This window comes from Chiloscyllium plagiosum, chromosome 12 (genome assembly GCF_004010195.1).
Source record: "Chiloscyllium plagiosum isolate BGI_BamShark_2017 chromosome 12, ASM401019v2, whole genome shotgun sequence".
NCBI classification, from domain to species: Eukaryota; Metazoa; Chordata; class Chondrichthyes; order Orectolobiformes; family Hemiscylliidae; genus Chiloscyllium; species Chiloscyllium plagiosum.
In genome coordinates this window covers 44,657,240-44,680,344 of record NC_057721.1, presented here as the reverse complement: position 1 = coordinate 44,680,344, position 23,105 = coordinate 44,657,240, and the positions used below count along the sequence as shown (strand labels likewise).

At 38.6% G+C, this 23,105-nt stretch overlaps 1 protein-coding gene across 5 annotated transcripts in view; it reads right to left on the bottom strand.

The window, feature by feature from the left end:
- The window catches only part of ttf2 (transcription termination factor, RNA polymerase II), a 54,743-nt gene that overhangs the window by 14,637 nt on the left and 17,001 nt on the right, over nt 1-23,105 (bottom strand). For 3 of the 5 annotated variants that reach the window (XM_043700922.1, XM_043700924.1, XM_043700925.1), the window contains 13 exons: nt 21,834-21,998; nt 21,174-21,331; nt 15,811-15,892; nt 15,286-15,399; nt 14,049-14,199; nt 12,748-12,850; nt 12,117-12,316; nt 11,692-11,845; nt 10,140-10,231; nt 7,673-7,761; nt 5,841-5,983; nt 5,092-5,262; nt 66-124 (listed from right to left, as the gene is read on the bottom strand). In XM_043700922.1, the coding sequence (XP_043556857.1) occupies nt 66-124; nt 5,092-5,262; nt 5,841-5,983; nt 7,673-7,761; nt 10,140-10,231; nt 11,692-11,845; nt 12,117-12,316; nt 12,748-12,850; nt 14,049-14,199; nt 15,286-15,399; nt 15,811-15,892; nt 21,174-21,331; nt 21,834-21,998 (1,681 nt within the window). The remainder of the gene's footprint in view (nt 1-65; nt 125-5,091; nt 5,263-5,840; nt 5,984-7,672; nt 7,762-10,139; nt 10,232-11,691; nt 11,846-12,116; nt 12,317-12,747; nt 12,851-14,048; nt 14,200-15,285; nt 15,400-15,810; nt 15,893-21,173; nt 21,332-21,833; nt 21,999-23,105) is intronic. The other 2 variants (XM_043700923.1, XM_043700926.1) reach the window with 2 other exon arrangements.

Sequence of the window (23,105 nt, the reverse complement as noted above, 5' to 3'; positions counted from 1 at the left end):
ACACAGAAAATATCTCCTCATATATAAATAATTTGTTGAAAGATTGATCCCTTTTAGAGTCATACCATTTTTGTGGATCTTGGTTGCTTTTTATTGCTTTTAATTCCTCCAGGAGTGCAAAAATCTGCCAGCAAAATCAAAGGAGAAAACAGTTGTTAAACATTCATTCATGTTGAGACACAATAAGTTATTATGCAGATACTGCATTTATCAGGAAAGCCAATGTGAGAATATTGAAAGAAGAATTGAACATAAAAGAAGTATGTTTAACTTCAGGTATACTGGTGAGAAGACATTTAGAATACAGTTTACAGTTTTGGTTTCCTTCTGCAAAAAGGAAGGATGAAGGAACATCGAATGTGATTCAGACGAGATTTACCAGATTGATACAGGCTGGGCTTATGTTCATGAGAGCTCAGAAAAAAAAGGCTCGAGTTGATAGTAATTTAAAAGAACCTGAATGGTCTTGATAAAAGGTGGAGGTGGAGAGAATGTTTAGCTGGGTTGGGAAGTCATTATTTAAAAATTAGGGTGAGATAGAGTCATAGAGATGCACATCACGGAAACAGACCCCACAGTCCAACTTGACCATGCCAACTAGATATCCTAACTTAATCTAGTCCCATATCCCTCTAAACCCTTCCTATTCATATACCCATGCAGATGCTGTTAAAATGCTGTAATTGTACCAGCCTCCACCACTTCCTCTGGCAGCTCATTCTATACAGGCATCATCCTCTGCATTAAAAAGTTACCCCTTAGGTCCCTTTAAAATTTTTCCCCTCTCACCATAAACCTGTGCGCTCTAATTCTAGACTCCCCTAACCCCACAGAAAATACCTTGTCTATTGATCCTATCATGCCCCTCATGTTTTTATAAACCTCTTAAACGAGGTCATCCCCCAGTCTTCAATGCTTCAGGGAAAACAGCTCTAGCCTATTCAGCCTTTCCCTATAGCTCAAAACACTTCAACCCTGGCAACATCCTTACAAATCTTTTCTGAATCTTTTCAAGTTTCACAACATCCTTCCCATAGGAGGGTGATTTGCACACAATATTCAAAAACTGGCTTAACCAAGGTCCGTACTGTCACAACATGACCTCCCAACTCCTGTACTCAATACTCTGACCAATAAAGGAAAACATACCCAATACCTTCTTCACTATCCTATCTACCTACGACTCCACTTTCAAGGAAATATGAACTTGCATTCCAAGGTCTCTTTGTTCAGCAACACTCCCCAGGATCTTACCATTAAGTGTATAAAGTCCTGCCCCGATTTGCCTTTCCAAACTGCAGCACCTCACATTTATCTAAATTAAACTCCATCTGCCACTCAGCCCATTGGCCCATCTGATCAAGATCTCGTTAAAATCAGGGGTAACCTTCTTTGCTGTCCACTGCACCTCCCAATTTTGGTGTCATCTGCAATTCTCCTAACGTTCACATCCAAGTCATTTATATAAATGACAAGTAGTCGTGGACCTAGCACTGATCCTTGTGGCATAGGCCTCTAATCTGAAAAGCAAATCCTACACCGCCATCCTGTCTTCTACCTTTGAGCCACTTCTATATCAAAATGGCTAGTTCTCCCTGTATTCCATATCTAACCTTGTTAACCAATCTACTCTGAGAAACCTTTTCGAATGCCTTACTGAAATCCATACCGATCATGTCCACAGCTCCGCCCTCATCAATCCTCTTCGTTACTTCTTTAAAAAAACTCAATCAAGTTAATGAAACATGATTTCCCACACACAAAGCCATGTTGAATATCCCTAATCAGTCCTTGCCTTTCCAAATACTTGTACATCCTGTCCCTCAGGGTTCCCTCCAACAACTTGCCCACCACTGACTTCAGGCTCACTGGTCTATAGTTTCCTGGGTTTTCCTTACCACCTTTCTTAAATAGTGGCACCACATTAGCCCACCTCCAGTTTTTCAGCACCTCACCTGACGATTGATAACACAAATATTTCAGCAAAGGACCCAGCAATCACTTCCCTGGCTTGCCACAGAGTTCTAGGGTACACCTGATCAGGTCCTGGAAATTTATCCACTTATAAGTTTTAAGACATCCAGTAGCTCCACCTCTAAATCTTTCAAGATGTCACCATCTATTTCCCTACATGTTATATCTTCCATGTCCTTCTTCACAGTGAACACTGATGCAAAACACTTATTTAGTATCGCTTCAATCTCCTTTGGTTCCACACATAGGCTGCCTTGCTGATCTTTGAGGGGCCCAATTCTCTCTCTAGTTACCCTTTTGTTCTTAATATATTTATAAAATCACTTTGGATTCTCTTGAACCCTATTTGCCAAAACTATCGCATGTACCCTTTTGGATGGGGAAAGTTTTTTCATGAATACTCCACCTCCCAGGATGGTGAAGGTGAAGTTAGTGAGTACTTTCAGAGAGATTCCTGTGAGGCAGGGAATCAGAGGTTATCACGGATAGGTGGGCATGTGGAATTTTGAATATACACATCAGACATGATATTATTCAGTCACAGAGCAGGCTTGAGGGGTCAAATAGCCTCCTCTTGATTTTAACTCGTCTGTGTTTGTATTCAGTCAATATATCTGTGGTCCATAGCTGGCAACTTTAAGTTACCAAGTTACTGATTCCTTAGTTTATAAGTGATTGCAGCCCACTAAACACACATCCATTAAGATTTTACCTTTCAGTTTATATCTATTGCATAGTAAATTGCTCCTTACTGAGTGTTGACCTAGAGCAATTCTTGCAAATAGTCTGCCTTTCCTCTGCATAGTTACTTCCTGATGTCCACAAGATACCTTCAACACCCTTTTCTTTCCTCATGTACATGTTTCTGGAGATCATCAACTGTTGACAATCATCTTCCACATGTTTGCTCTACCTCACCCATCGCATCCTAATGTCCCCACCTGCTCAGCTTGCCCTCTGCATTCACTCTTAGATAAACCAAAATTTCCTGTGACAACACACTGGTATCTGTCACTAACTCCATAACTTTTATGTGGACTTTCTTCCTTTGCCTGAAGGCAATGTCAGGCTGAGCCAGACAATAGCTTATGCAGAAAGAGTTTTAACCTCTAGCTGACTTGATAACCTGTCTTTCCTCCACCATAAAGATCACTGATTTCATCTCTAACAGTATCCATTCCATCCAAAACACAGCTCACTTTTTGTTTAATCCCTCATTCAGGCTCCTACCACTTATACACTCAATTATCTGCCACTTTCCTGAGCAGCTTTCAGAACTTCAGCTCTTTCTAAACTCCAATGCTTGTACCCTGTCCTACGTGAAATTCTGGATCACACAAGACCCTCTACATGGTCCCCATATCATTCAACACTTACTTCCAAACTCTGGATTTAAACCCCACCAAGACCTTGTACTCCTCTCTGTGCAACATTCTTCAGCATTCCTGACTGCAAGCTCTTGTAGGCTGAAGGAAAAGGGATTTGTTCAACTGCCTCAAGCCATGCACTGAGGGTTTCTGTTTATCCATTTACAGGCCCTTACATATAACCCTGCTTTTCACCAAAATTTATTTCACGTTATCTGAATCTCTTCTGGTTCTAGGTCCATTTTTGTTTCAACGTGATAGAATGTCTGGTTTCTATAAAGGCAATGCATATTTACATGTTGAGCAATTATACTTCTATAATATGTTGCAATAGTATTTAAACTTTCATTATTTTTGCCATTAGTAATCAATTTAGAGTGATTTATGATACATAGGAAATGTAATGATGTTTCCGTTAAAAACAGTCGAGTCTTCTGAGGAGCCTACCCAATGTCGCATGGATTCAAGGACTCAAACTATTCAAAGAGAAGACAGATTCCAATAATACCCAATTAATCATCCTATACTGGTATGATCAAAAATGAATTACCCAGTCAGGCATTTCATTCTGAAAGACACCGAACTGGATGTGAGCAATTCTGGTCTCCTTACTATCAGAAGCATGTTGTGAAACTTGAACGGGTTCAGGAAAGATTGACAAGGATGTTGCCAGGGTTGGAGGATTTGAACTATAGGGAGAGGCTGAACAGGCTGGGGCTGTTTTCCCTGAAGCGTCGGAGGCTGAGGGGTGACCTTATAGGAGGTTTGTAAAATCATGAGGGGCCTGACTTTTCCCTGGGGTCGGGGGTGTCCAGAACTTGAGGGCATAGATTTCGAGTGAGGGGGTAGAGATATAAAAGGGATCTAAGGGGTAACCTTTTCACAGAGGTTAGTGTGAGTATGGAATGAGCTGCTAGAGCAAGTGGTGGAGAGGCATCTGGATGGATATATGAATAGGAAAGGTTTAGAAGGATATGGGCCTAGTGCTGGCAAATGAGGCTAGATTAGGTTGGAATATCTGGTTAGTATAGACACGTTGGACCAAAGGGTCTGTTTCCGTGCTGTACATCTCTATGACTCTATGGGCAAGTAGACTGCCATCATCCTCTAGGTAAAAAAAAAAGGGCTGCAGATGCTGGAAACCAGATTCTAGATTAGAGTGGTGCTGGAAAAGCACAGCAGTTCAGGCAGCATCCAAGGAGCAGGAAAAATCGATGTTTTGGGCAAAAGCCCTTCATCAGGAATAGAGGCAGAGTGCCTGCAAGGTGGAGAGATAAATAAGAGGACGGTGGGGGTGGGGAGAAAGTAGCATAGAGTACAATAGGTGAATGGAAGTGGGGATGAAGGTGATAGGTCAGGGAGGAGAGTGGGGGAAGGTAGCAGAGAGAACAATGGGTGAATGGGGGTGGGGATGGTGACAGGTGAGAGAGGAGGGTGGAGTGGATAGGTGGAAAGGAAGATAGGCAGGTAGGACAAGTCATGGGGACAGTGCCGAGCTGGAAGTTTGGAGCTGGGGTGAGGTGGGGGAAGGGGAAATGAGGAAACTGGTGAAGTCCACATTGATGCCCAGGGGTTGAACGCCTCACCTTCTGCCTCGGAACACTTCAACTCCAGGGCATCAATGTGGACTTCACAGAATCAAAACTTTATAGCTTTGCTTTTCCTAGTGTTCACAGCAAAACGTTCCTAAAAATTGCACGTCCATTGAGATGAATTTTATGACTTTGTGTTTAGTTATCTCTGAATATACCTTAGTACTCTTTCTGGTATTCTCAAACAGGTTTGCTTTGAAGCTGGTACCATTCAGGCTAACAGCTGGCTTGTTGTCAAAGGCCGTGACCTCTGATAATGATAAAGCATTGAGTTGCTCTTCCAGTGAGAGGGTGATGCCTTCAGATTCCATCTCACTTTGACTGAGAGCCTATAAGTCAGGACAAAAGCCATTTAAAAATAAATAGAAACATAGCCAAAATAAATTCAGCAGCTGCAGATTTATGTGGAAGACACAAGCTAGTCGAATCAAGTTAACTTCAGCATCTGAATTTGCGTTTTTGTTTCTTCATCATGTATAAGGTAAACTGGAGTGCTGGCCAAAGATAATTAGTTTTAATTCCCTGCTTTTAGTTATTTTAATAGAGTCATACAACATGGAAACAGACCCTTCCGTCAACCTGTCCAGGTTTCCAAAGTCCCAGTTGCCTGCTTTTTGCAACTCGCCATCCACGAAGACGTGTTTGTAGTACTCAGAACTGTGTTACATAAAGGAAGATTTAATTACTGCATTTGATAATATTCACACCTTTCAGTAGAGCTCTCCATGTACCACAAAGGAAAGCCTAAACTTTTAGGGATTTTCAGCTTGCACTCCAGTCATAAATTTGCAAAATGCAACAATTTATTTCCGTATTCTAATGTCAGAAATTGTGCATATCTATAATATTAAAAAGATGAGAATTTGTTCACTTGCACCTACTTTTGTATTGTGCAATTACTTCTTACCGTCTTCAGCAGAGAGAGGTGACAGCAGCACTGACGAAGTCTGAGAAGCAAGGATAAGATGTGTGCAGTGCTTGATGTTTGAGAACTCTTCTGGACAGAGGAAGGATCACCACTGACAGATGCAATACCAAACTCACGAGCTACTAAATGAAAACACAAAACTAACTATAAGTTAATCTTTAGTTTTACCAGGGCATTTACTAAAGGAATTGAAAAGCAGTCTCTGTAATTATCTCAACTACCACTGATCGTTGGAAAAAACCCATCTGGCCCACCAACATGACATCTCTACCTACATATGCCTCCAGACCGATACCAATGTAATTGACTTAAATTACCCTTTGAAATGGGCTGTGTGTGGAATTTGCACATTCTCCCCGTGTCTGTGTGGGTTTCATCCAGGTGCTCCAGTCTCCTCCCACAGTTCAAAGATGTGCAGGTGTACTGGCCATGCTAAATTGCCCTTAGTACCTAGGCATGGTGTAGGTTAGGTGGAATAGCCATGGGAAATGCAGGGATAGGGTAGGGGGGTGTGGGTCTGGGTGGGACGCTGGTCGGAAAGTGGCATGGATTAGATGGGTTAAATGGCCTGCTTCCACATCGTAGGGATTCTAGGATATCACTCAGTCAAGAGAAATTAGAATAGGCAACAAATGCTGTTCTTACAGATCCCATGAAAGAAAACAAATTCCACAAGTGACAAAAAAAACTTGTAAACCATGAATGATATTGAAATGAATTACAGAATAAATCTGGAGTTTGAATAACTAAAAATAAAAGATGACATTGTTGCACCAAGAACATCAGGTTAAAAAAAAGGGATGAGATAGTAAGAGAGGTTCATCAAATTAGCTTCTACATTTAAACTGAGGGCCTCTCTTGCATAATCAAACTGCCTTAGCAGCACCCAGCTCTGTGGAGCTTGCTGCAATTTCAGAACTGCTGGTTCTTGGAATATTGCAGGCAGCAGAAAACCCACGTCATCTTCAGTAGGAATCAATTGGCAGTCAATTAAGAGGCTGCCAACAGGAAGATCATGTTGTTTGCTGCTCCATTAGTAAATGCAAGTTCTCCTGACACTGGAATCTCAAAGCCCAAAGAAACTTGAGCTCAGTATATGTCTCTCTCCAGCACTGTTCACTATATCAATTTCACCTCTTGCACACGGGCTTGAATTTGTCACAGCAACATTTCTTTGTCTTCTAACTGCAAGGGCTCAATGAATGGAACACTAATTTCAATTCAAATCCCGAAAAACACAGGTCAAAATACCAAACTTCAATACTTAGAACCCACAACAGAAAATAGATAGGATTGAAATCACAAAAAAAACTGACAAAAATAAGAGGCTGATTTTCAGTGGGATTGAAGTGGTAACATGATAGTTAACTTGACTTTATCATAATAAAGCTTCCTAAACATCTTCCATTAATGGGTGCTAAAAATAGTTGGCAAGTTGTCAAATATATTATCCAGTAACTGCACTCAAAACATTTATAAACACATCTTTCAAGATGGATTATTATGTCCATTTCAAACCAGAGACACCAGATCTAATTGGCAAATGGATCACACGGGCGAAACTCCAAGATGAGGTGCTTATCTAAAATGCTCTGTTGCATTGTGAACTTTAAGGGTATATTTTAAAGCCTAATGCCTTGTAAAAGTTTAGAGTTTATGACAAAAGGAAAAAGTTAAGGCGATTTTCATTCATAGGGTTAATCATTTCTGACCTAACTGCTTTGCATTTCCCGAGTGCTTTTTTTGCTGCAGATTATTGGTATATGCAGAATTTATCTTTCTTGACCGGGCATCTTGATTTTTTATTTTACCTCTGCTGAAGTGGTTATCAGTATCTGGTGATGAATTAGCTTTGTCATCCTTGCCTTCATGTCTCTTCAAGTATGACTGCAAGGTTGATCTGTGGAGAGGAAAGGTTATGAAAAATAGCCGAACTAACAAAGCGGTTTCAAAAATGTTATTTAAGAGAATTCAGTTGAAAATGACGTTAACTAGAAATTATGAAATATTTTGTCTGTCATAACAAAAAGGTTCAATGAAGCAAAACAGAAATCTTAGTGGAATAAGTAATGATGAAGGTAATTGAGAATAAAAAAGAAAATGTCTCTCAATGGACTACAATAATAGTCACAACACTGGAATTAATAGAACATGGCAACTGAAAATATATCACAGCTAATAGCTGTAATGTAATTTGTTTGAACATATTCACCTTTTGTATGAATTTAAAATAAACACAAATAATTAACCAGCATACAAGTATACATATGTGCGGTTATTTCCATTTCTACTAAAAAGTTAGCAAATGTAAAATATGCTTTTAAAATCAGTAGTAATGATCCAAGACTTATTCAAAAGGGGAGTCTAGCAACAGTTTGTTAAATGGAATTCAACACTTTTCTTCACAAGGAATATTTCAATATCACCGTAATCAACACTTATAGAAAAATCAGTTTATGGTTCACATCCTGGCTTTCAGGTTGAAACAGAATCAGTTAGAATGAGCAATGAAACAGGTCTACTAATCCTTGATACTGTTTCCTGTCACAATGAAGCACTTTCTAATGGTAGAGAGATGGCTGCATACCATAGGGCTGCTTCTCAGATTTGTTGCACATGCCTTCTGCCCATGTGCCATGGTGTACACAAAACCCAGTAAGCCCTACAGGAAAAGGTGTCTGCAATAGTATTTCAAATGCAATCTGACATGGAATTGAGCTAACTTGAATTTAGGAAGTTTAAATGAAGTAGCTAAAATCAGTCATGTATCCTTGGAGGTAAATACCACTAGAATAAGTGCAATGCAGTACACAATGTGATATCTGAGAAGATTTATAGCTCAGGTTGAGGTTCAGGTTGTAAAGTTTGCTTACTGAGCTAGTACATTTGTTCTCGGACATCGTCACCATGCTAGATAACATCATCAGTGAGCCTCCGGTGAAGAGATGGTGTTCTAGGAATTCCCGTGCATGTCTCTGTTAAGCCTGTCCTTGGATGGACGTGTTGTCCTAGTTGAAGTGGTGTCCTTCATCGACACTTCCACTGGGACAACACATCCATCCGAGGACAGGCTAAACAAAGACAATCATGGGAATTCCTAGAAGCCTGACATTCAAACCAGAACTTCATCAATAAACACATTGATTTGGACCCCATTTACCAACCGATGGGAAAAAGAACTGGAAATGATATCACCCACCACAACAGACCAAGACACACAAATAGAAAGCAGGACAGAACACCAGCGCTTCACCTCAGGCTCACTGATGATGTTACCTAGCATGGTGACAAAACGTCCGAGAACAAATCTACCAGTTCAGTAGGCAAGTTTACAACCTGCAGTACATATCGCTCAATATCACAAAAAAGGAAGTAGTGGTGGAGCAAATAGTATGGCTCACACAATAGATTCTAAAAACATTAAACCTAGATAGCAGCATTTTTAAGTTTATTGATGAATGAATGAATGTTTAATTAATTATTAATGAATGAAACATTCTACGTCAGCAACTGCTACAAATAGGAACTATAATTGGTGAATTGCATTTTTCAGGCACCACAGGTAAAATTGTTTTGGCGGATAGTGCAACATGTTCACAAAACTTCTACTGCAATTGATTAATTACTACAGCAAGAGCTTTTATCTTGTAAGGGAAAACAACAAGCTGGATTTTGTGGTGCTGGATTAAAGCATCTTTATGGGATCAAGATAAGTGCAGTTTTCTCAATGTTTTATTCATTGGTGGATGTTCTACTTCTTAAAAAGCTCTTCAAAATTAACATTTGAATAAAGATCACACTTCAGTGGAGTATTATAAGTCAAAAGGCTGAATCAATCTAATCTTTATTTAAGAGATCATCGCCTTCATGAAAATATGTTTGGTAATCTTTTTAATTAAGCTTTCAAATACACAATAGAACAAAAAAAAAGGTGTTGAAATATATGGTGTCACATCTATTTTATTTCAACATGATAAAAGGAAGCAATTATCTTTTCAGTCACCTTCATCCCCCATAGGAAAAGAGTTTGAATACTGTAGGGGAGAATTTTTTTTAAAAAAAGAACAGTGTTGCTTCATCCATAAAACATGCCCATGGCACAGCATACACCTGAGCAATCAGCACAGGTCTGCGTAGCTTGGCAAATGTTTCCCTCCCAACCTCTATAATAGGAGAATTATGCAAAATATCCACAAGGGAGTGGATAGGATTAACCAAAGTATGTTCTCTAACTGGAAGCAGTGATATTTTAAGAACACACAATTCCTCAAAACATACCTTGAACGAGCAAACAAGACATTATAAACAGCTTCCTCTTCCTCTGACAATTTTAGCTTATGAGTGTGGTTAAATTTCTGCGGCAGGACAACCTGCGGAAACAAAAGTTACACAGAAATTGTCACAAAAAATGATATTTAGAATAATGCTGTGTCTTTGTGGAGAATGATTCCACATTCCATTTCTATGGTATGTTTAGTCTGTTTCCATGATGACAGGACAGCGAAGGAACTTCAAATTTAAATACATTCAAAATGTGGGGTGGGGATGCCTGGGACAGCAACTCCTTATTGAACTGCATATCTTCATTTGCCGTCTATTACTGTGCTGTCGACCATAAAAAAATCATCAATATTGTTAGCCTCCTCATTATTTTCACAGAAAACCCTGGACTCTTTTCACCTGAGATGAAGGTCATGACTTGGAAACTCCAAAATACTACTGCTGCTCCTAGGTTCCAAAATTGCTGTGATTGACAGGAATCAAAAAACAATATTACAGACTTTTTGTCCAAGTTATACAAGGTAAATGGTATGAGAAGTACAACTTTATTGCATTCTACTCCAAGCTGTCTATTACTGGCTAAGTACCAGAAAATTTAATTAGTCAATCTTTGAGTCATGACACTACTCAATTCCCCTACTTTTTTTTTTAAATCTTAGTGATTATTTACTTACTGTAACTGAGAACAAAGGATAACATCCTATTCCTGAGCCTCAAATGCTGCAAGAGAAATCACATGCATGTGACCAGCTGACAATTTGTTTTTGGCAGGTATCGGATCAGGGCTTAAATAACTTAGAAGGGAAATGGAACCAAGTAGAGTGACAGAACAGGAACAGAGTTAGTGGCATTGCATTTTGCTACTTTTTCCAACATGTAACCCACTAATTTAAAAGCTATCTTGCATCTCTCCTTTGTCTTCTATAATTATATTGTTACATGAAACATTTGCTACAAGAATAACTGACAGCATATAGCTTCATTTGATATACAAAACCCCTTCTCATAGTCATATGCAGTTCATTGATTACTGTTCTGCATCCATTTTAATCCAAGTATAGTAAGAAATATTTGACCTTTAAGACCAACAATGTCTCAAAGATAAGGAACCAAATTTTTCAGCTTTCAAACAGCTTTGGTAAAGCATCATCTTTTATCCTCTACAGACTCTTAAGTATACACTCCATCCACCATGAGAGACTAGTTACTGTAACTCAGATTTCAGGCAAGGAAATGTTTCTTTAAATTTGCTGCCCCTCATTTACTTTCTCAGAATTGATTAATAGGGATATTTGGATAAGAGCAAAAATTGAGGAACTCAGAAACAAAAAAGGAAGATTTTATATCTAATCTCAATTTATATCTAGAGTACGCATTTAGATGTACATCATGAAAGATTTGACAAAAAACCCACTTCATGGAATCAGTGTTGGATCCAAAGTCAGCACCATACTGCAGTTTAGCATTGGCATAAAGTCAAAATCACTTTCGAATGGTGCAAAACTGAACATGTGATTTTATTGGTCAAAATAACAATAGGCTTAGCTACCAGAGGTTTGCCATTAGCATCAAGCTGGTCTTTCATTCTCCTCAACAGAAGGCTTTTGGTGATAATATTAAGGCGTTCACCACCTTTCCTGGTACCATTATCCACTTGATTCTTCCAAAGCTTGAACTCATCAAATGGGGAACAGTGAAGGAACCTGAGACAATACAGAAAAAATTAGAAAGAAGAGCAATGAGATCTTAGAAATCAGCCCAGAACAATAATTGACAACAAAACAAACTGGGAGCAAATATCTCAAATAACTTAGGTGATTTATCTTAAAAAGGGGCAGGTCTACAATATGGAAATAATATATTTGTTTTAATGCTGTAACAATTATTTGGAAACAATGCTGACAAAAAAATGTATCTGAAAAACACAATTTAACAATTAAGCTTAACCCAGGTACTCTGGTTCTGTTTTCTTACTTCAGCAAAGAGTACATATCCAACAGGTTGTTCTGAATGGGCGTTCCTGTGACTGCCCAGCGTGCTTTAGCTTGGAGTTTACACACTGCCATTGAGGTTTGTACTTGGGGGTTTTTAATGTTGTGAGCTTCATCCAGGATGATCCGAGACCATGCTATCTTCAGCAGAGGAGAATGAGAAGACTTTGTCACAGTCAAGGCCTGAAAAACAAAAAGAAACTAAAGATGTGTGTAGTTTTCATTGCAGCGTGTTTGAATTAAAAAGATGAAGCACCCTAATCACTCCCAGACTCAATTACACCAACAGATTTTCTGAGAGGAAATAGAAATCTACCAGTAATTCCATTGGCTCTTTGGTAGTATAAAAAGATAGTGTAATCACCAAATCAGAAAGCATACTAATAACTGGCCTGACACGCCCAGTCCAAAAAAAAGAGCCAAGAGCACTATTCCACTGTAAAAATGCTCAGATAATCTGCAAGGCTGAGCTGCTATTTGTTAGTTTGGTGACTATTCTAACAAGCAGCAATTGTTAGAGATAGCCAAATGCAAAAACGCATCCAACACGTTATTACATAATATTCATATCAGCAACTGGTACCACTAACATCACTGAAAAACGCTCAACTTACGTTCGCATCATCCTTGGTTGCACAATGGCTATTTTCTTTGTTCACTGGGATCTCCTTTGCAACAAGGCTATATGTTGTCACAACAACATCAAATTTTGATAGTCTGTAAGAAAAATGTTTAAGCGTCATAGACCAGTGCCAATAAAACTGTTTCTAAATACTACTTTTAGTTTAGAGTTAAATTCCTTTTTCTGGGTGCAGCTGTTCAATGTCAACTTTGACATTCCAGGACGACATTCCTTTCCAGTCATTAGGACACCCTAATGTGTGATGTCCTTAAATTGACCGGCACCATGGCACTTATTTCTCCCCATGTCCAATGCTAGTATCCGATGACTGCAAATTGACTGGATTACTTTTTTTTTAATCTGAGAAAGGATATGAATTGATAATAGCAGAAACATATACTTGTTTGATGTCTTCTTCAAAATAGGATCAAAAGCAGAAACTCCAATGGGGATGACTGTGGAACATTAATCTACATAATACTATTGCATAAAATGATAGCTTAATCGGTCATCATTTCAAAGTTGAAAAAGCTAACTTTTGAGTTTGTTAATTTTGAGTATTGTGTACAGTTCTGGTAGCCACACCAAAAGAAGGATGGGGCGGCTTTGGAGAGTGACAGAAACAGTTTACCTGGATATTGCCTGGCTTTGAGGAAAAATTGGACAAACTTGGCTTGTTTTCACTTGAATGATGGATAAAGGCCAACTTGATAGAAGTTTACAAAATTATGGAAGTCATGGATAGAATAGATAAGAGTCTTCTTCCCAGGGTAGAAATGTCAATTTCCAAAGGGATACAGGTTTAAGGTATAAGGGGGTAAGATGAGAGAGGTAATTTTTTTTTAAAACACATGGTGTTAAGTGTGCTGCCACAGGACATGGAGGCAGACACAATAGCAACATTTGAGTGTCATTTTAATAGATATACGAATGGGTAAGGAATTGAGGCATGCAGACCGCATAGAGGCATAAAGATTTTAGCACAGAAAGGCATTGTGTTGGTGCAGTCTTGTTGTACTGGAAGGGGTTGATCCTGTGCTGTACTGTTCTTTGTATCTTAATTAAAGCACACTATGAATGTAGTGATCCACTGGATAATGTTTACATAGCAATCTAGCAAAGGTTAATTAGCAAGAAATATCTACCACAACTCTCAAAAGAAAGGTTGCGCAAACTTAAAATAATCATGTCTTTTAAAATATCATGCCTATCAAAAACACAGAGCATAGCATTATGTACACAGATCAGCAAATTCTATTGCAGGACAGAAACATTATTTCTGAAATTACTCACGCTTTTGCAGATTGTTCTCTCTTTGGCCCATGGTACATGTAAATGCTTATTTTTGTGACAGAGACATGCCTTTCGATTTCCTTCTTCCAATGATGAATTAGAGATGCTGGACAAATGATAAGTGTCCCAGAGGAGGTGACATGTGTGCTCTCTGTAGAAAGTTGGATATTAGAATGCAATATTAGGTTTGGAACAGACAAGGTTGCAAGACAGAACAACATCAGATACAACAACAAAATGATAATAACGAACTAGTTTAACTCCCAATTAAATATTTTAACTAAAAATAAATGTCAATGTCAGAAAATCAGGTATTTAATATAACTCAAGACTCTTTTCAACAGCACATCCCAAACCCACGACATCTACCAACTACAAGGACCAAGGCAGTAGACATATGGAAACACTACACTAACATTGGGTCAAAATCCTGGAATTCCCTTTCTAACAGCTCTGTGGGTGTCTGTACACCCCATGAACAGATGTGGTTTAGGAAGGCAGCTCACCACTACCAGCTTCTCCAGGGCAATTAAGGACAGGCAAAACATTGGGCTAGTCAGTGATATCCATGAATGAATTTTTTAAAAAAGCACTTCTCATTCAATAAACTACTTTGACAGACATCCAACCTTTTATGCAATGTAGTTACACAGGACAAGATAGTGTCAGGGCACCAACAGTGCCAGGGGTCTTTGAATTTCATCTAATCAGGTACAGGTGCACAATCCTTTATCCGAAATGCTCAGGACCAGCTGGTTTTCAGAATTTTTCGAATTTCAGTATAAGTGACAGTTTGATGGTGAAATTTTTTAAAATCTTACTAGAGGAGCAGACTCACTGGGTAAAACAGGCCTTGAGACAGAATTGAGGCCTGCCAGTGCTGGGCCACCCCCCCACCCCATGTTACATCTGAGTGACACGCATCGAGTGGGTGTCGACTTGGGTTAACTGTCTGCATCCCAAACAACCTTGTTAATGGGAAAAAAAAACTTCACAAAAAACAAACCGTTGGACTTGAGCTTTTCGGATTTCGGGATTTCAAATAAAGGATCGTCTACCTGTATATAGATAACCAGTTAAGCATGCCATTAGATATGGTGTACTTCCAACAATGCAGCACTTCAAATCTCAAACTTGTGAAAATACACTTGCTTTGGAGCTTAACCATCCCATAGTTTTACACTGTGCATTGTTTTGTCAGTTACTGAAATCATTGTAAATTATTAACACTTTGTACCAGTTTTTGAGATCCACTCATCGGGTTTTTCCTCCTTTTCTTCCTTCCTATTGCACCTCTGTGCTAAGATGAGTGCAATCATTGTTAGCGTTTTCCCTAAACCCATGTCATCCGCTAAAAGAGAAGCATAAATGGCAACCATTTAAATTCATAATTTTCCTGTTACTCCAAATTAGACAGTTACAAATTATCAAATTCAAATAACTTTTATTTGGTCCTAGTGACAACTGTAGATTCTGATCCCCTCTTTTGTGATTAATAAATCAAAGAGCCATTGCCAGTTATTATTTTGATTAATTTTAGCTTAATATAAATTTATTACCCTGCTTATCAATGTACATTGACTTGATACTGAAATGATATCGAGCTCATAATAGTGAATCACAAATAATTAAGATCAGTTCAATCCCACAGATGGTACTATATTAAGCTTGTGCTTTGTATCATCTCAAATTAGACTCTGATCTCATTGTTCTTCCATGACCACGCCATCCTTTTTAATTTTTAAAAAAGGTTCCTTCTTACCTAGAATACCACCTGATGGCTTTTGCTTCTCCCGCCACAGTAACCATGCCAATGCCTGTTTCTGATGGACCAGCAACGGGATCTATAAAAATGAACATTTTAATGTAGAAAATTTCTAACATTTATTAATTTTTTCAACTTTGTCAAAATATAGAAACTAAACAAAAGCAAAAGGTCACTGTAACCAGATTGTAACCATAGTAACTAATTCTATCTCCCTTTCAAACACATAAGGGAAGATGTGACCATTATAATGTAACTTAACTGTTCATGGAATTCACAAGAAAAAAATTAAGGCAGAAAGACATTAAACATTAAGAAACATGGGGTGTTAAGTAGGAAGATAAGCAACCTTGATCATTTACATAATACTACTGCTATATATTCCAGTTACAATTGATTAATAGCAAATGAATATGTTGTGGTTCTATTCGCCAAGCTGGGAATTTGTGTTGCAGACATTTCGTCCCCTGTCTAGGTGACATCCTCAGTGCTTGGGAGCCTCCTGTGAAGCGCTTCTGTTATGTTTCCTCCGGCATTTATAGCAAATGAACATGAATAACTTATCTGGAAATGTCATCTATTTGCCAAAGATAGGATTTTGTTTTAATTCATGTTATGCAATTAGTGAATTTTGAGAAGATTTGTAGCTCAGGTTGAGATTCCTGATGTAGTTTGCTCACGGAGTTGGAAGGTTCGTTTTCAGACATTTTGTCACCATATTAGGTAACATCATCAATAAGCCTCCGAATGAAGCACTGGTGGTATGCCCTGCTTTCTATTTATGTGTTTAGGTTTCCTTGGGTTGGTGATGTCATTTCATGTGGTGACATCATTTCCTGGTCTTTTTCTCAGGGGGTGGTAAACTGGATCCAAGTCAATGTGTTTGTTGATAGAGTTCCGGTTAGAATGCCACACCACTAGGAATTCTCGTACATGTCTCTGTTTGGCTTATCCTAGGATGGATGTGTTGTCCCAGTCAAAGTGGTGTCCTTCCTTACCTGTATGTAAGGATACTAGTGAGAGAGGGTCATGTCGTTTTGTGGCAAGTTGATGTTCTTGTATCCTGGTGGCTAGTTTTCTGCCTGTTTGTCCAATGTAGTGTTTGTTATAGTTCTTGTTAGGTATTTTGTAAACGACATTAGTTTTGCTGGTCATCTGTACAGGTCTTTCAAGTTCATTAGCTGCCATTTTAGTGTGTTGGTGGGTTTGTGGGCTACCATGATGCCAAACACCAACTACATCAGCAAGGACAATATCATCAAGCCAGTGGACCTATGCCTTACCAACCACTTCACCTTTAACACAACCTACAACAAACGGAACACCCATGGGATCTCCGATATCAGGGTTCTTATCAGAGACAATAATGTAGAGACTCAAACAAATAGCTCTGCCAACCATCGAACACAAACTTTGTGTCCGCCACGTGGATGACACCTTTGTCATCACTAAACGTAACAAATTAGAGGACACCTTCAAGGCCATCAATAATACCTTTATTGGCATAAAATTTACTAAAGAGGAGGAAAACAACAACAATGCCATTCCTAGATGCCACTGTAGAGCGAACAGCCAATGGGAACTTCAAACCAGTGCCTACAGGAAAACAACACATATGGACCACATACTGAACTACAGAAGCAATCATCCCAACATCCACAAATGAAGCTGCATGAGAACATTTCTTCAACGAGCCACCACACACTGCAGCACAGAGGAACTACGAAGAGCAAACAAAAATCACCGAGACAGCGTATTCAAAAAGAACAGGTACTCAACGAACACAGTCTGCCGATTTCTCAGCAACAAACCCAAACAAGCACACAACACGTCCAGAAACCCTAGCCACTCTCCCCTGCTTCAAGGACATCTCAGAAATGACTGCCAGACTACTCAGACCTCTTGGCATCATGGTAGCCCACAAACCCACCAATGCACTAAAGCAGCAGCTAATGAACTTGAAAGAGCCTGTACAGACAACAATCAAAACTAATGTAATTTACAAATTACAAGAACTGTAATAAACACTACATTGGATGAATGGGCAGAAACTAGCCACCAGGTTACATAATCAACAAGCCACAAAAAGACATGACCCACTCTCACTAGTATGCTTACATCTATAGGAGGAAGGACACCACTTCGACTGGGACAACACATCCATCCAAGGTCAAACCAAACAGAGACACACACGAGAATTCAGAGAAGCATGGCATTCCGACTGGAACTCTATCAACAAACACATTGACTTAGACCCAATTTCCCACCCCCTGAGAAAAAGAACAGGAAATGGTGTCACCACATGAAATGACAATCACAGGAAATGACATCACCAACCCAAGGAAACCTAAACACAAATAGAAAGCGGGCCATACCACCAGTGCTTCATCCGGAGGCTCACCGATTATGTTACCCAGTGTGGTGACAAAACGTCTGAAAACTAACCTTCCAGCTCAGCAAGCAAACCTACATTCACATAATACAATGCCTGGCCAATTTTAAAAAAATCTAGCATCTCATGGTTAATAAATTTGTGTCCTCATAAAAATAACTGCCTTAAAAATAAAATCAAACCAAAAACACTACAGGTTATCTTTCAAGCAGCAAGAGTGTGCACTATATCTTGGTCAGGACAGTTTGCGATTTTATACTGCTATCACACTAAAATGAGCTACTACACGCAGTCTCTCTATTTGTGGAATGTTTTGGGAATAGTTGAGCATGATGGATGTCATCTGGTGCAATGCAATTTCAGATGGAACATACAGCTTATAGATTAAAACAAACAATATCTCAACCTTGTATCAGTTAAGTTTGCCTTCAGGGATAGAGACATCAAAAGGAGCAAATATAATTCCATCACAGTGTCATAAGCAAACTAACAAGAAGCTGTATGATCCTAATGATCAATGAATTTTCTGTTTGATGGTTTGAGACCTGCAAGAAAATAGACATATCAGCTTCATCAATTAAAAAGGTTTTGAGTGCATCCAGATCATAATATCCATATCAGTTGTGACTAGAATGTATAACAATAGTATTATTCCACATTAAAATGCATTGCACCACATGATATCCATCATGCTCAACTATTCCAATAACATCGCACAAATCCAGTATGTGTGTCTGGTAATGCGTTTTAGTGAGATGGTAACATAAAATCACAACCTGTCCTCTCCAGGATATAATGCATATTCTTGCTGCCTGAAGGACTTCCTGTCCTGTTTATATTTTTATTGTGTTTTTAAGTCACCTTATGAATCTACAAATAAATTTATTAACTGAGAGATGCTAGATGACTTTTGGCTTACTGCTAAGGTCTCTATGTTATGCTATATTTTAATTAGATACTAAATAACAAAGATTGTAGGAGATGGAATGCTCATTTACAGACATGACCAGTAATGTGATGACAAGAGAAAATCTGCTGCAGCCTATGAATCTGTAATATTAATTTTACAACTTTTTAGACATGAACTATAACAAGTACTCCAAAATAGTCTTTGTGCTTTTCAGTTTAAACAAAAAGAAATTGAACTCAAATTCTATTTGACAGCGAGGGGGGTTGATAACATGGTCAGAGAAAACTGACCACAAATTACGATGTTTGAAGCTCAATAAAGCTAGTATTGCACTGTGCAAACAGTTATGATTCCAGCTGAGGTTCACTCTGGACAAGTCAGATCACACCTGGTAAATATGGCTTATTGGAGCACAGACCTTTTTTAAAAAGTGTTTTTTTATATAACTATGGAGTCTGTTGTTACAAGGACAAAAAAGCTTGCTAGTGTATTTTTAGCATAAAGAATAAAATGTTTATTACACAAAGTAAAGCATGAACTATAGTATATTAGATAATGTTTGAAATTTACCATAGCAAGCATAAGAAAATCGTTCACACTTACACTACCCCTTTTAGCCCAGTAATACCCTTACAAACCCCTAAAACTCTAAAGAATTACCGCTACCTCCATATCAAAGATCTTACTCAGATTGGACCAGATGCAGCCAGTTTCCTTTCAAATTTCAAACTGCATGCAGAGACACCAAAAACAAAGCCAAACTAAACTCACTATAACTTAAACTTCAAAAGCAAGCAGGAGTTCTATAAACTAACTTTCGAGCAGTCATTGTGCTGGATCCCTGGCTAAAGAATTTAACACTTCAGTTTTCACTTTCTAGCACACCCACACACAAACTGACCAATTTTCTGTATTATTCCATTTCCAAATCCCTGGATCCCCGTTGCTCAGCAGCAGGTTATTTTTCCTCAACCTTCTTTCAGTGCGCTCAGCTATTCACCCCTGCTCTTTATTTCGAGGTTGTAAATCTCATTTAAAATCAAAAGCAAGTGAACACAAAATTCCTGATATTGACCTGGACACCTGAAGTCACATCTCCCCTCTTTGAAACACACAAGAAACATAAAACAAGGTTAACTTAATGCTACACATTTTTCTTAAAATTACAAAATGCAAACTTAATTAAAAATCTACTCCAGCTCTTGGTTTATCATAAAAACAATATTCATGAGTACTGTTCTGTAATTCTTGGACTAATAGGGTTCATGCATCATGGTTTGAGTGTTTCTCTTTAATGAAAGAAATTGCGTCTCAAAAAGTGAATCTTGAAACAAAACCGTTACAATTGATTTTGTTAAGCTAATTCCACAAAAAAAAGTTGGAAGAACAATACAACCAGGAGATGCCGATTTATCTTATTCAGTGTTGACACTGGATTCTTCAATTAAATCCAGCAGTCCAGATTTTCCAAATAATACGCTGAGAGGAAGAAGTAATTTTCAGTAACAAGCAGCTATTATACACGATGGTCAACATAAGTTGTAAAAACCTGATGATAGGAAAGAACAGATTTTATTTCCCTATACTTTACATCTTCTGGAGTGTTGTATCATGCAAACCATTTCAAAACCTAGGTGCAAATGTCTTACAGCTTCAACCTACAATATTTAGTGCTTCAAAACCTACAGAAGAAAGCTACCGAGGATTGCAGAAGTATGGGATATCTTACTTCATCAAAATCCAGCACTCTGCTTACCTATCTGTTGCTGCATAATGATCATTCCAGAGACAAGACCTTGTTACGCATAAGCATAGCAGTAGTGGTCAATTAATATACCTAGCAAGAAAACCATACGCACAAAAAGGCAAGTCTGAATTTATCGAGAGAAACTGCCTCTCTCATCCAACTGTACTGAGCAGCTTTAAATAAAAAACACTAATCAGATGACGAAGATCACTATATTGAAAAATATCCTATACTTTGTGTATTCAACACTAAATTCAAAATGGTGCACCAAGTAAGGAAATTGTTCTGGACTACATTTCACTTTCAATTACCTTTAGATATGGTGGATCTTCAGCCTCTTCAGATGCATTTGGGCAAGACTCCAATGATCTATGGAGTTGTTCAATAGCTTCACTGGTTATGTTCTTGACAGTAAGGAGTCTTTCCTCAGTCATCCGTCCTCCATATAGGCCTTGTTGCTGAAAATGAGCTGAAATCATAAAAAATAGTTAATTCACAACATGCAAAGAGAATTACACTCCTTGTGGGATTACAGGAAATCAAGAAAGGGCAGCTTAAAAACATTTCATTCTGTATTTGACAACAAAATTCAAACTCAAGTCCTCAAATCCACAGAAAGGTAATTCAAATTCTCATTGCATACCTCTCTGAAATTTATAATTTCTATATTTATAACGACAAGCAATTTCATCTCCATTTAATCGCGCTCCAGATCAGGTTTCAACAATAAACAATGTAACACGGTTGACCTTCCCTCCACACAAAGACAACATTTGTAGAGGACAGGATGAACTATGCTATAAAACTTATCCCAACCATGCCAGGTAAAATAAATTATGTCCCAAAATAGCAGCATACTCGGAATGGGAAAGGTCTTAAAAGAAAATAGGTTCACTGGCCTGTTTGTGTGCTGTACCATTCCTTAACAGCAGTTTTTTTTCTTAGAAAAATGCTATCTTGTAATATTTTACCTCCATACAGCTGGCTGTGAAGTTGACTTGATCCCAGAGAAGAGATGTAATTGAATTGTAAAGTTGTTGCATCAGATGGAGGATCCTGATGGGGTGCAAGCTTGGTTTGTAAGATGGTGCCACTTTTGTCGAAGGGGTTGATATAACTATTCTCTGTTTCATCGCCTACAGTGAAAGATTTTGTTGAGTTTGAGTTTCAATTCCCTTTATAGCTTAACTGTCGGCACAATGTGAATAGAGATAAACCATTACCAACTCCGATTGCATAAAAGACGACCCTGGCTTCCAGGAAGTACTTAGCTTTGACGACTTTATTGAGATGAGACTTATAAATTACATAGCAATTCATATAGTACAATGCTATATACTACAGTATCTTGACTGACAAACCACTGCTGCTTCGGGGTCTCTGATCTACTGGAATGCAAATTCCCAATCCATGAAATCAGAGCAAAACTTGCTGCTTGCTTGGAAAAGCATGGCCGGAACATGCACATGTCCAATTTGAGCTGCCAGGAAGCATTTCTACAAGCAAGAGATAGAAAAATCTAGCATCCTCATCCCCAAAAGGCCCTTAAGGCAAGACCAATTGAAAATTTTAAAATTTAAATGGATAAATTTCTGAGATTCAGGAATACTACAAGGATATGGAATAGATATTCAAATCAGCTATAAATCTACAGAGGAACCTCGATTATCCGAGCATCAGATTATCCGGCAAGATCGCAAGGTCCTGAAGCTTGGCTAAACTATGCTAGCTGGCATTCAGACTAACTGAACAAAATACTCCCCGCCTGTGTCCTTTGGATAATCGAGGTTCCTCTGTAACTGGAAAGCAGAGTAGGCTCAAGGGGTTAATGGACTTTCTTTTAAAAAACAAAGTTTCAGTGAGTAAAGTTCATTTTCATAATGAGATTTAAGTTAACACTGTATAATGCCTCAGCTGAGGGCCACACTCTCTCAGAATTGCAAAGGACCCACTCTGTACTACATCCTCAGGAGAATTCATACTCTCAACAAACAGTATTTCAATTCCATCTCAAACATCAAAAACTGTAAGTACAACAAACTTTTATCTACCCAGCTCCATACCCAGCGCTCCTCGAACATTCCAGAAGATTCCCCTGGCCTCGGAAACACCATTAGCCATGCGGCTGATGCAGCTACCACCCCCACGCTGATTGATGATGTCACTTCTGCCCCCATCATGGCCACTCCCACAACCACTTCCACCCCTCACAATTCCTCATGCATCACACGTGACATCACTTC